This window comes from Amblyomma maculatum, chromosome 7 (genome assembly GCF_055883805.1).
Source record: "Amblyomma maculatum isolate TAMU_Amacu chromosome 7, ASM5588380v1, whole genome shotgun sequence".
Taxonomy (NCBI): Eukaryota; Metazoa; Arthropoda; class Arachnida; order Ixodida; family Ixodidae; genus Amblyomma; species Amblyomma maculatum.
Genome location: NC_139350.1, coordinates 52637377 through 52650774, shown reverse-complemented (window position 1 = coordinate 52650774; position 13398 = coordinate 52637377). Strand labels below are relative to the sequence as shown.

At 46.3% G+C, this 13398-nt stretch overlaps 1 protein-coding gene across 2 annotated transcripts in view; it reads left to right on the top strand.

Moving 5' to 3' along the window:
• Positions 1-7058: 7058 nt before the first annotated feature.
• Positions 7059-13398, top strand: part of LOC146183197 (cyclin-dependent kinase 9-like) — a 37096-nt gene continuing 30756 nt past the window's right edge. The window contains exon 1 of one of the 2 annotated variants that reach the window (XM_084609077.1): positions 7059-7443. In XM_084609077.1, coding sequence (XP_084465203.1) covers positions 7319-7443 — 125 coding nt within the window. In that variant the 5' untranslated portion in view covers positions 7059-7318. The remainder of the gene's footprint in view (positions 7444-13398) is intronic. The other variant, XM_084609078.1, reaches the window with a different exon arrangement.

Sequence of the window (13398 nt, the reverse complement as noted above, 5' to 3'; positions counted from 1 at the left end):
GGCCGGCGTCCAATCCAAGACGCTTAACAAAATTTGGTAGAATCGGGCTCTCGCGTGGAGCGCAGCACGAAGAGAGTTACCGAAGTCGGGGGCGCGAAGGCGTCTGGCAGGGGTGCACGTCATGGGAGTGTACCACGGGTGTTGCGATCCCGCCTGCCCGAGCACGTGGGTGCGACCCACAACACGACCAACGCGGTGGCAGTAGTTGACAAGTCCGCCACGCGCGCTGGGAGAGCTGCAGGATTCGTTTTCAGCTCGACGATGACCAGACGTAAACTGAGACAAGAGCGGTCCCCGGCGTGGGTGTCCGCCATTTTGTGGGACTTAGCTCTTGGGAAGGGGCTCGGCCTGGGCGATCCCATGTAAGCCTGGGGGATACTTGTTGGCGAGCTAAAACTCTTCTTACCGAAGCGGTGGCCTTGTGGTAGAGTATCCGCCTCGCATTCGGGAGGTGCCGGGTTCGATCCCTGGTGCCGCCGGTAACCCACCGGTTTTTAAATGGGTACAAGCTTTCCCCCGACCTGGTGCTCGGCTCTTCTGAGGTGAAATGCTTGGAAAAAGGGGTCACGGCCCAAATAGTTGCGCCGATGTGGCAGTGATTCGTTCCGCCATCGGACAACAATAAGTCCGCCTTGCGCGGCAACAGCCCATTATGTGGCCCTTTTTTTGACCGAAGGACATTGAAATTACGCCTTATACAATTAGATTTTTGCCTCCTGACAAAAACTCTGTCGTGCCTTACGATCTATTTGTGTTGATGGGACTGTTCAGCCTTTTGAAAAGCCGCATTATCGACAGGCATGCAGAGCCACCAAGATCGTCGAAATCCGTGTTTCGGGAGCAGTGTGCTTTGGTGAGAAGTGTATATGCTGCACGTGAAGAACCTCCAAACTGGATGCCGTATCTAGACGCATGTGTATGTCTCCCAGACTTTTGATGTTCTGATGATTGTGCATTGTCGGGCTGAGGATATGACGGTCTCGTATTAAGCAGCCCGGTAACTTTAGACATGGACATGTTTAAGTAAGTATTGTTCCTTTTTACGGAAGTTTTTCCATGCAATAAAAAAAAAAAAGAAGCGGTGGCCTTGTGGTAGAGCATCCGCCTCGCATTCGGGAGGTACCGGGTTCGATCCCTGGTGCCGCCGGTTACCCACCGGTTTATCAATGGGTACAAGCTTTCCCCCGGCCTGGTGCTCGGCTCTTCTGGGGTGAAATGCTTGGGAAAAGGTGTCACGGCCTAAATAGTTGCGCCGATGTTGCAGTGATCAGTTCCGCCATCGGACAACAATAAGCCCGCCTCGCGCGGCAAAAGCCCAGTATGTGGCCCTTTTTTTTTTTCCAGCACGGCCTTTGCAGACCATGGTTGTTCGAAACTAAGCCCCCGAAGGAGCACAGCAGGGTTAGCAGAGCCTCTCCCAAACGCACACCCCTGAAAGAGCCGGGCGCCGGGCCGGGGGACGCTTGTACCCAATTTGTATATATATATATATATATATATATATATATATATATATATATAATCCAAATTATATATATATAATCCAATATATATATATATATATATATATATATATATATATATATATATATATATATATATATATATATATATATATATATATATATATATATATATATTGGCTGCCACAAGAAGGGGGCAATGACACATGCTGTTCATAGACGACGAAGATTTGAACGGGCGATTCGGAGAAGACGCTGAAGCGAAACGGTGCTCCGCTTTTGTGCTGCCCTGACTGACTGTTGGTGTTCCTCGGTGCCAGAGTACAATATATATATAGTTTTTATTGGGTTTTAGCATATTGACACAACTATCTAAATTTGTGCATCGCATTTCTTTCAACTTAGATTTTGTTGATCAAATTGGTGGTATATTTATTGACTTCTCTAAGGCTTCTGACACAGTGATTCGTTAGAAACTCGATTCACGAACGTTGTATTAAAAATTCATCTTTGGCGAACTGGACATCTCTCTTTCTTTCTCTATACAATTATGGTGAAATCCAGTGTCGTCCCAGTCTCTTCTTGTGTGCCACAAGGACCTGCCTTAGAACATTAACAATTCTTATACTTTATATGAACGACCTGCCGAATAACGTCACATCTGAAATCCGCATGCATGCAGATGACTGTGTTGTGCATGCAGTATCTCATCTATTCCTCCGAGGATCACATGTGATCTTAACTAATCAGCTGCTACATTTTTGTAATGATGCAAAAATTGGCAAATGCCTATCGATTTTTGTAAATCTTTAACCGCGGCATTCTCTGACAGGTCCTCGCCCTCCGTTTTTGCGTATTCAACGCATATCACTTGAAAAGGTTTTTGAATATAAGTGTTTTGATATTATTCTCACTTCGATCCTTACTTATCTTGGTCAAGACCTATTGATTTAATTTGCGGTAATTAAGCCCTTAATAAATTTGGATATTTAAGACGTAATTTAGCTCAAGCTTTATGTGAAGTTAAGTTATTGATGCATACAAATCGTTAATCCTTCCCATACTTGATTATGATTGCATTTTATGGAATCCTCAGGCACTAATAACACGTTATCTCCCAGATCGTATGTCACAGTCTTATAAAGCAACACATAAAGACGCAATCACAAGCACCTCAGGAGAGTGCACCATCGATCGACGACAAAACACACAGCAAACGAAGCAATGAACACGTGCGCCGCGACAGCGGTGTCAGCGGCGATGGCCTCCCACTCAATCTCAACTAGGGTGTCTCGATACCAGCGGCGGCGCGCTACATCGAGGCACCCTAATCTCAACGCGACGGTAGCGCCACCCCTCGGATAGGATACGAGTTAGGGCCGCCTCTGGCGGGGTCTTTTCCAACTGACCCTAATCTAAAAACGTTGGTCTCATTTTTTCTCTCTGCTGAAATCTCGTGAGATTACGGCAAACTGGATGTCTGGCTCTGGCGGCATACGTCTCCGGACCATGTCCGGACTCTCCGGAGCACGTCTCCGTCATAGAGAAAGAGATTGTCTCCGTATCGACAGTTTGCACGCATGCGCAGTATAGTGCCTAGAATATATTGGTTAGTGTGCCGACCGAGGCCTCCCGGGTGTCACCACTAGCGATGAATGTTGGCGGCGCCGCCAGGAGCGCTGCAAACTGGGTGGGTACCAGCGGTGCTGCAGCCTACCGCGCCCTCACATCTTCGGCAAGAGGGCTACTCGCGCTGCATTTTCGCTCTTATTAAGTCGCAACAGACCCCACCTATAACTGAAACCGCTGACTACAAGTTTCAGGGTGTGTTTTGAGTCTTGGACTAGATGCGGCGCACGTATTTTATCGTTTCTTGCTTGCGAAGGCTTCTGCGATAGTCTCGAACATCCCGTGCTCACAAAGGGAAACACGGAATTTTTATTCTAACAACAATTAAAGCATAGGCATTTATTGATATAACATATATTTGTACTTTTTGGAACAAAGTGAAATGCTTCAGTTGTATTGACATGCATTTATGGTTTTTTCTGTGCACTGCACTTGCTGACAATTAAGTAAACACGTATACGCGCAGTTTTATTTATATATTGTATATATGTGAACACTAAAGAAACAAAGTCGCGCAACACTCATTTTATGTATCTGTAATAACAAAAACAGGCACATATGTGGCAAAATTGCATGAACAGCACAGCACACACTTACAGCGGTCAGTCCCCCCGAACAGTTTATACTTCGGGACCTCCTCCTGTAATACTGATAATCATGTATCTAACAATGAAAATAAAGGTGATTATGATGAAGTAAAAAAAAAAAAAGGTACATCGCGGCCTGTGATTGCACGCGTACCATGTTTTGCCAGTCACCGTCTTTTAAATAGAAAGACTAACAAAGTTCCCCCATAGAGCCCTCTTCTCTCACACATATGTGGCACCACTCAAAAGGGAAGCCGCGAACAAGCAGACTGGACTGAACACCGCGCAGAAGCTTTGCTGTCGCCGAAGGTGACGGTGCGTCGCTGAATCGTATGAAGAGTCAAAAACACCTGGATCATTGAAACTGCGCATCAGAGCGTTTGTTTGTTTTTTATACCGCTTTCATTTAACATTTTGCCTTAATTGGTTCGTTCCTACGGTCGAATATAGCTCAAGAACGAACTACATGACCCCGAAAGGAAGCCTCTCAGGATAGCTTTTCTTATTTCTCGTACCGTACTGGAAAATAAACGAGTTGAAAATCAGAGCTCGTACGTGCGGCCGACGGCCAATTGTGTTTGCTAGTCCTGCGCTATTTTCCCGTCGCTGAAACTGGCTATTGCTTTACATTGCATATTTCTGTGGAATACGTACTGGGCTCACAGGTGCGTTTGCTTTATTATTCGTTCACGTTAGCGCTTCCTGTCATAGAAAACAAGAAAAAAGCAGGAGAGTATTGGCTGTTCTGACCACTCGAAATCCTGAGTACTGAGAGGATGGAATCGTATGTGATAAAGTTGTACAGTTGTACATTTAAGCTTAGTCTATAAACGTAGGCCGATCGCACCTGACTTTACACCTGTAACGCGTTAATTGCGCGGTGTTTGCCTGTACCTGTCAGGGCTTAAATCTAATTGTCAGGGCTTGGAGGTCTTATACCTGCCAGTAGTATTTGACAAAGAGATCTGAGGCCTTCCGTGCTCGAATTTAAAGACTACATGAATATAAAGTAGGCAATAATTTTTATCTTGTTGTCAGTGATGGTCTGAATATTAACATTCCTTCTCTATTGTTTCAAAAACTTCGCAGTGTTTTAGAAAGAATCATTAATATATTTTCTGAATCCCGAGACAGAAAAATAACAAGTCGGTTTCGCCTATTCTGCACTCGCGCCAAGTCTCCCCGATTTTTTAAAGCATCGACTGAGCGAACTGTCGATATGCTCGCAGCTCGCGCGATATTTTGGTTGTATGTCGCCAGTCCAACATACCAACCATGCTACAGTGCTCTAACTGCTCTAACCATGCTGTTCTTACTTATTTACACACACATGATATATATATATATATATATTTTCTTCTGGCGTTCACTTGTGCAGCGAAATCAGTCATATTTTGCCCAGACTTTTTATTCAAGTGTATTTAAAGTAATTCATTTACAGAGATAAAATTTACAAGTATTTACTTTTGTATGATCTCGATTCCAGCTACGTTCCTCAATCGATGGCAAAATAATATGACAATTTGGTCTCACGAAAAATAAAAAATACGTTGCAAGTGCCAAAGCTTCATTTTATTGTGAGCTGTTTTCCGTCACATACTGTCGAGGACACTGGCAGAATATATGAATGTATCACTTCCCTTTTTCGAGTATGTGTCATGAACTGAGCCACATTTAAATATTTTCCCCTGAAACGATTTGTGCGCCACCCGCTTTCTCTCTCAGTTACCTTCTTTACTCCCTTTCCATGCAAGCTCGATCCCTCCGAAGGGGCCAAACAATTGCACTGGTGCCATTTGTTTTCAAAATGTGCCATGTTTTGTCAAGATAAAAATATAATTTACATGTGGCTTTCTATTTTACATGCGTGCATTTTTATGCCGTATAAGGAAGAAGATTTTGATTATATATAACTCATTATTGCTTAAATTAATTTCCGCGAAAATATATTTTCAATGGGTTTTCTGTTTTCATATTTCCCCGTGTATGCTCAGAAAATTAAGCAAAGCGCCATTTCAGAATTGATTCGTAGCTGTGCGTTTGCACTTCTTTCTATTGCACGGAAATCAGCCCTTCAACCACTGAAGAGATCAGAAACATCGTCGATCGTCAATTCGTTTCAGGATTGCACCTAAGCTGGCCAAACACGCCCAGAGCTTCGATCTGGACAAAACTGGTCTTTTTGTTTGAAGAAATGAAGTAATTTCTCTTTCTCTGAGTTCTGCAGTTTTACTTCATTGTCGTGTCTCAAAGCAGGGATAATTGTTTGTGTAGTTGTGACATATGTATACCATATTATATATTCGTATTGTTCCGCTTATATTACGCCACAGTCAGAGTTTCGGTACGCTTGTTGCACACAACATAATTATAGCAATTAAATACAGGCAGTAATAATTGATGGCCTCTATTGTTTATTTTAACGAGTGTCCGGAAGTCGTATATATTGTACGTAACCACTAATCTAGAAAAAAAATTAAATAAAATAAAACCTACTGCAGCCAACTGACTTACTAAAAAGATTAGGAAGAAAGGACCTATTCGGTTTTATGCATCTCCATTGCCAGCCAGGCGGGAAAAAAGCAAGAAAGCTTAGGATCGACGCTTACTCAAGCGTTTTTTTTTTTTTTTTTTCGCATTTTAACTCCGCCTTCAATCCGCAAATTTTTATTTTTGTTAATGTTGGGTTTCAGGGAAAGGAAGATGCAGTATCTGTCTCAGTTCTCGGTGAACACCTATACTTACAATCACCAGCATGCAGTCGGAGGTATATGTATATGTCGTCATTATTATAATTTTCATATCGCAATCTAGCCTTCATCTTGTCTAGCAAATGGATATTAAGTTGGAAGCGAAATGATATTGGCACCACCCTGAACACTGCGCAAAAAAAAAGAAAAAAAGATTGCGGCAAAGTTCTTATACGTTAAACTACCACATCTACCACATCTACCACATCTACCACACTACCACATCTACCACACTACCGAGTTCGATTACATGGGTCTGCAAGGCTATTTTGCTTTTATTTTTTGCTTCCCGTCGATTTTCGCGTGAAAACCATGGCAATGCTAACGCCGGATTTTCTCTGTGATACAGGGCCCCTTAATTTATTGCGTAAAAAGGTGGATGTTTATGAGATAACGCCGCAACGAACGCGGCGATTATCTGATCGGCCCTGATCGCCGGCGCCGCGCGTACCGGCGGCGGGCCGGCATCTGCTCCAGGAATCGACGCCAGCGCCACGTCGCGGCAACCGCCTAAAAAGCCTCACCCGGAGGGCGCCGCTTCTGCCACTACAAGGCCTTCTAGAACACTGTATCCGTACTATCCGTAATGTCTGTACGTCTCCGGAAAACGTCATACGTCTCCGGCAAGTTAAATCTTTTTGTCTATTATACAAGCGCACACCTAACTTGATAGAAATGTTAACTATATGACCAGTAAAAATAGCCTTGAGAAATTAAAACAACATTAAAATTAAAAATAAGACACGAGTATTTATATGGTTGAGCGCATTCGACACTGACGGAAAGTAGAGAAAGTTAATCGCCACTTCAATGCACGTGCGGCACGGGCACCTTGCGGGTGGCATCGTTCGTTCTTCGTGCCGTCTCGGCGTCTCGGTACTCGGTGGAAATGAGCTCAAATACGAGTAACCAGCAGCAACAGCTCGTGAACAAGCTTGAAGACTTTGAATTTCCGTACTGTGACGATGTCGCCAAATACGAGAAAATCGCCAAGATCGGTCAGGGAACGTTCGGGTAAGTTTTAGATCCATTTATTTCTGCCCGCTGCTCTACGCTGGTATGATCGCAGAGACGATGATACCCCATGGCCATTAAAAATGGTGTTCTCGGTGGGTTTAAGGTGGCGGTCCCACTCCAGCGATGAAGAGACGACATTTTTGGTGATTACTGTGCCTCACTAGTTTTGTTTAATGACTTAATATACTTGTAAAGCTTATTTCCTCTACTTTCGAATGATGCATTTGGTTTATAAATAACTGCGAAGATGTTTAAGCTGTAAAGGAAACCGCAAAGGTAAGAAACGACTTTTCAGCTCTACTTGTCTCAGGAAATGCAAAATTGCTGAAAACCTTTTACACCTAGAGAAAAACCGTTCGAGATGTTTTGAGATTAGATGCTAACGAACAAAGTTGAGCTTTTTTTTTAGTGTGCATAGCTTAGTTTATTAGCCACGCGCCTTTGAAAAGTGTAAGAATACAATAACTTTCAACATATGCATTATGCTGCGAAAATTTTTTGCACAGTTGGAGGAGGCGACGGGCTGAGGGCCGCCAAAGCATTGCCGCTCGTCGCTGTCGCTCAGTTTCTGGGTTTTTAGAAAATTTCGCGTGTCGCCCGGAAGCAGCTCGCGAGGCAGCCAATCGCAGAAGGCTTTAAAGGGGCTCAACGTCCGTTCTGGCTTTGTTTTTTTATTGCGTGTGAAGTTTGTTTTCCTAGTCCGGTTTGGGCGAAGAACCTGGTGCCTGCACGCGCTCATTCGTCTGATCCGTGTATATATGAGTGCATCGAGACAATTCAGTAAAAGCTTGGAAGGGTAGTGAAAGAAAAAAAAAAGGCTATTGTTGCTAGATATTGTTCATTTTCAAAGGAGCAGGAGAAAGTCACTGCTTGCAATGCAAGTCGGCATCGCAGTGTAGTAGCGCACCGCTGCGCTGTGACCCGCATTCGTTAAAATAAATTTCATCAGTGTTTTATCGTACTTCATGGTGTTCAGTGTTAGTAATGGGATATAGCGTGATTGCACTCCCCTTGACCGAATGACGAGGCGGCGGTAACAGAGCAACGCTGAAAACGCGCCTCTCTGTCGCTGAGCCCCGTTGCTCCGTCATGCACCAGCGACGACAGGCGTTGGCGGCGGCGTACGGGCGTGCGGCGTCGCGCGACGGATCGCTAGGAGCTGTCGCCTCATGCGGTTACCGTTTAAGTGCGCCAGCTCTCCATGAAATTTTAAGCACGATTGAAATGCTCCATGGCTTTTTTTCTTGCGAGTATAACTTAAAGTTTCGGGCTTTCGTTCCTTTATTCAACTGGTAATAATTGTCAACTACAAAGTGTACAAAAAACAAATAGTGAAATAGCAGAACCATACGATGATGATGATGAGTCAGTGGTCATTCCCTTCGTATCGGGAGATTCCCCTGGATCAGACCAAAAAGTTGTAAAAAAAAGTCACTTAAAACACACTGGCACAAATTCACGCACTGGCACACACACACACACACTGTGGCAGTCACTGAGTGCGACATTCAGTCATTTGGCGGTCATCGCCGAGTTATCTGCCACCACTGTTGTAGCCAAGCCTTCGTGATGGAAACACTGCGACTGCGACTTGTGATATAGCATCCTCGATCAACTGCACTGGTGTGCACCCGCTGTCCTCGATCACCGGAAGCGCCCCTTGCCGGGGCAGTTTTTCGTTGCCCCGTCACGCACCCAGAAAATCGGTGGTTCGCAGGGGTGAAATCCCGGCATGCACTGCAGGACGCGCACTGCAGAGAAGCCACTTTGCCCTGCTCAGTGTGCACGCAGACTGACGCGATGGAGAAAAATAGTGCGAATGGTTGCCGCAATCGATAAACTGCTATCAAGATCATCTGGTTACGAAGACGGTATGACAATCGACTTCACACAGCGTAAACACTGTGAATGCCCGAAAGTCGACCAGTGTTTTCATCGGGCCGATCATCTGGCGCCTCAACGATAGCGAGCGGCTGTTTACGATTCCCTGCTTAACGTAGCAGCTGTGCAGAACGTCTGACACGTCAAGCTTGTAACATACGACATGTGCCTTTGAGACGTGAAGTGTGTGATTTATATGCAGTTCTGACAGCATTTCTGGGTGCTTCAATGTGATCGGCACGGCTAGAGAAGTCATGCTTTTAAGCTCAGCGAGGCCCTTACCTAGAGAAGACTGCTGAAAAACCTGTTCTTTCATTTCTTGTTTTTGAATAATCACAATTGTGCGCGTAATTACTGGATTTAACTCATTTATGGTATGTGGGAAACAAAAGTAGCAAGCAAGCTGTCACTATAATATTTGGCATAGCAGAAAATATGCTCTGTATCATTCGACCATGTAGCCGCTTCCATGACATGATTCAGTTCTCTTCAGACATTGCCAAATGATGCCTCATACCGTTGACATTTTTGCTTTCTACAGCGTTGTGTACGGGGCACGGAGTTTGGCGAGTTTGCAGCAGACACTCCAGAAGAAAGGTGTAGCTGCAGGCATGCACCCGCGGGGTGCATTTTGTCCTCGATGTTGAACTTTCTCAGGGTGCCACCGCCGTGGTGCACAAGGCACCGCGGCGGTTTTGGGGCGCACCCAGTGCGTTGTGATCAAGGAGGCTAATAGTGTTCGTTTCGCCCGCTTTGAAGTCCAGTGCGCGCAAGAGGGTGTCGCCATCTTCTGTGTGTCGAGGAGACAACCCGTCGCAGTGGAGCACCAAGTGTTCTAGGAGCTCCTCATGTTTCCGGCAGGCTCTGCAGGTGGCGGCTTGTGCCTCGGCGGAAGCATCGAAGCGCCGGCGGTACACGAGTGTGCGCAGAGCTCTGGCACGCGCCTCGAAAAGAAGGGCACTAGGCACTACCCCCGCTGTTGTCGTACAGGAGCTCAGGGGCAATTGCCTGCTCGTGCGTGCGGTACATCTGGAGCATTGTTTTGGTCTTATAGCGGATTGCCAGCGACAGGTCTGCTGCTTGCACCCGGGTCCGCACCGTGCGTCCGCTCTTCCGTTCAGTTTGCTCGTTGTTCTCTTGGGTGGAGTTTCCAAAAAAGACTGTATTTGCAACGCAACCGCTGTACCCGGGTGCACCATCGCGTTCTGGTCCCCTTAAAATGGACGTACCGAAATACTCGTCGTCGTGCCCATCGTGAGTCTGGCAGTATGCGGAGCCGTTCCTCGAACGCAATTTTACTGCTGGCCTCTCATGCTTCAAACGATGACCAGCCGAGGTCACCCTAGATTGTCTCAATGGCAACTCGCCCGTGACACTCCAGAACTACTCGGCCAGCTTTGTGTTGTCCGCGCTCCAGCCAAGCACGTGTGGAGCCGGTATGCATACCACAGCATTCGCGAATGTCAGGGCTGGAACGTGCACAGCCTTCCACAATTCGCAGACTATCACATATCGGCTGCATCCCCACAGGCACCGTTTGCGCAAAATACAGCACGCTCACTGGGAGGAACGTCGCACATGTTCTTCGTGTGCTGCTTATACGTCTCCCTGGACACTGATATTAAAGGGAATGAACACTGGCCAAAATATGTCATGAGATTATGGTGGAGATGAAAAGATCTTGCCTCATATAGTACAGATCGAGTACTACAATATCTAAGAAAAGTGGCTTTAATTTGCCATTGAAAATTGCGTAAAAACAGCGGAGGCGCTATCTAGCGGAGAAACCCTAGTACTTTCAGTGTAGCCCCCCACGTGATTACATGTCAGCAAAATATTGCCGATTTTCATAACTGCACATTGTTCTTTTTTCTTCTAGGAGTGCTTGCCATAATTTATTATATTTTGCGCTCTCTCCAGTGCGTCCTTAAATAAAAACCACCCCTGCTTTTGCACCGCGAGAGGTATGCTTTCAGATTTTGCCACTAGATGGCGCCGCAGTGTTTGTAATTTCGCGAATGAAGCAATTACAGTGCCCACTAAATCTTTTGTCGATGAGGGTGTGTGTTATTGTTCCGTAACAGCAATGAGTGTGAAACTGAAAAGGATGTTACTGTACGCAAAAAATGTCCGATTACTGCCTGGAGAGTGAAAGTATATTTGTTTTCGGTACGTCTGTTTTGTCGACCACCAGTCGTCATCGCGGTCGCTGCTCATGGTTTCCAGCATCGAACTACATAAAAACGGGCGCACACATTGATCGTGGTGGTCTGAGGTATGGGCTCTCCGCTTTGCAGATGCAGCATGGAGAGTGTGGTGCTGGGGCCCGCGAAGTACAGCACAGCTGATTTCTTTGCATTGAAGGCTAGCCCCAGTTTTCCGAGATGTTCGGCGGAGATGAAGACAAGCTTCTGCTTCCTCCGTGGCTAGAAGTACAATTCTATCTGCAAACACCAGGCCTGGTAGTGTCCAGGACTCGGGAATGCCATTGTGCAAGTATGGAAGGGCAAATCCGACACCAGAGCGGACCAAGTGGTGTTCGAGCTCTGCTGTGTAGAGCATGTACAGGATCGGCGACATTCCTACCAGCACGGGAACAGGGTCGGAGCAGGCATCGGCAAAGTATCCCACCACGGTGTTGTTGCTATAGAGTCGCTGTAGTAGTTCGATCCATCTTATTGGCAACCCGATAGTAGCCATTCTATGGAGTAGAAGCTCGTGGGGAACACTATCATATGCCCTACTTAAGTCCAGGAAGCATGCCACAAGCCCTCGATTTTCTTTGCTGCTATTTCAATGCATTGCGTCAGTACAAAGGTGTTGTCTTCCAGGCGACGATCCTGTCAGAATCCATTTTGCAGCTCCGAAAGCAGGCCCTTCACCTCGGCCCATGATACTATCCAGGTCTTCAGTACCTGGGCGAACACCCTGTAGAGTACACTAGAGATAGTCAGCGGCCTGTAATCCCTGATGGAGCCTCGATCCCCGCCTTTTTTCGGGAGGAGGCATACCTTGCCGCAGAGCAAGTCCTCGGGGATAGGGTCACCAGCGATGATTCCAGTGTATAATTCAGCAAGGTGTTCGCGGGCCTTCTTGTCAAGGCACTTGATCAACCCAGCGAGAATGCCGTCCAGTCCTCGAGCTGTGTTAGTCCCCATGTGGGCGATGGCTTGGTCAAGCGCCTTAGGTGTCACCGACCGGAAGTTGAGATCTGAAGTATCGCTATCGCACGATGTTGATACACATGTCTGAGCTCCAGTGTCGGATTCTTCCTGTTTATCAGCCTGTCCGTATACTGAGTGAAGGTGGTCTGCGAGATGTTGTGCTAGCTCAGTGACCGCTGCACCTGTGGTAGTGTCCCGTAGCACATGAGCTGGTGGCTTCCTGTCCAGGGAGGACACATATGCCCAGCATTTGCGTGGAGCGTTGCGTCTAGCTCTCGTGATTTCTTGTAGCTGTTTTTGATTGCATGCTGCCATTTTCACTTGGACAAGTTGTTGCGTCTCCCTCTTGCGAAGAAGGTACTCTTGCCAGGCCAGCTGACAGTCTTCCACAGTCTTCCACTGCTCTGCAATGCAGGCTGTTGGCCGTGTGCCGCGCTCATAAATGTAGTAGGTAGCGCCATTTACTAAATGCATGTGGAATAAGAATGTCACAAAATTACAAGAGTTGCGCTACAAACACCCTGAATCGAGGAGTATTTAGGAGAGGGTATGATATTTTTACGTTTTCACTCTGCCATTGCTGCTCAACCCACTGCTGACGGGTGGGTTGAGTGGTCGAGTCGAGCTCTAGTGCAGGGGTGGGTTGACTACTCGGCTCCCAGCTCGACCCCACTGCAGAAAGCATGTAAATTGTGTGGAGGCACAGTGGGACATCCTACCATGGATTTGTCATGGAGGGGTCATCCGAACAATTGCTGGAGTATTGTTCACGAATGGACCTTTTTCGAATAATTGCACACTCTTCTTGTGGGCGTCAGGTCAATTACTATTGCCAAGAATTTGTGCAGATATCTGTAGCACTGTGAAAGGCAGAGGAGCTTTTGCAATTGTGCTCCTAAGTGCCTCT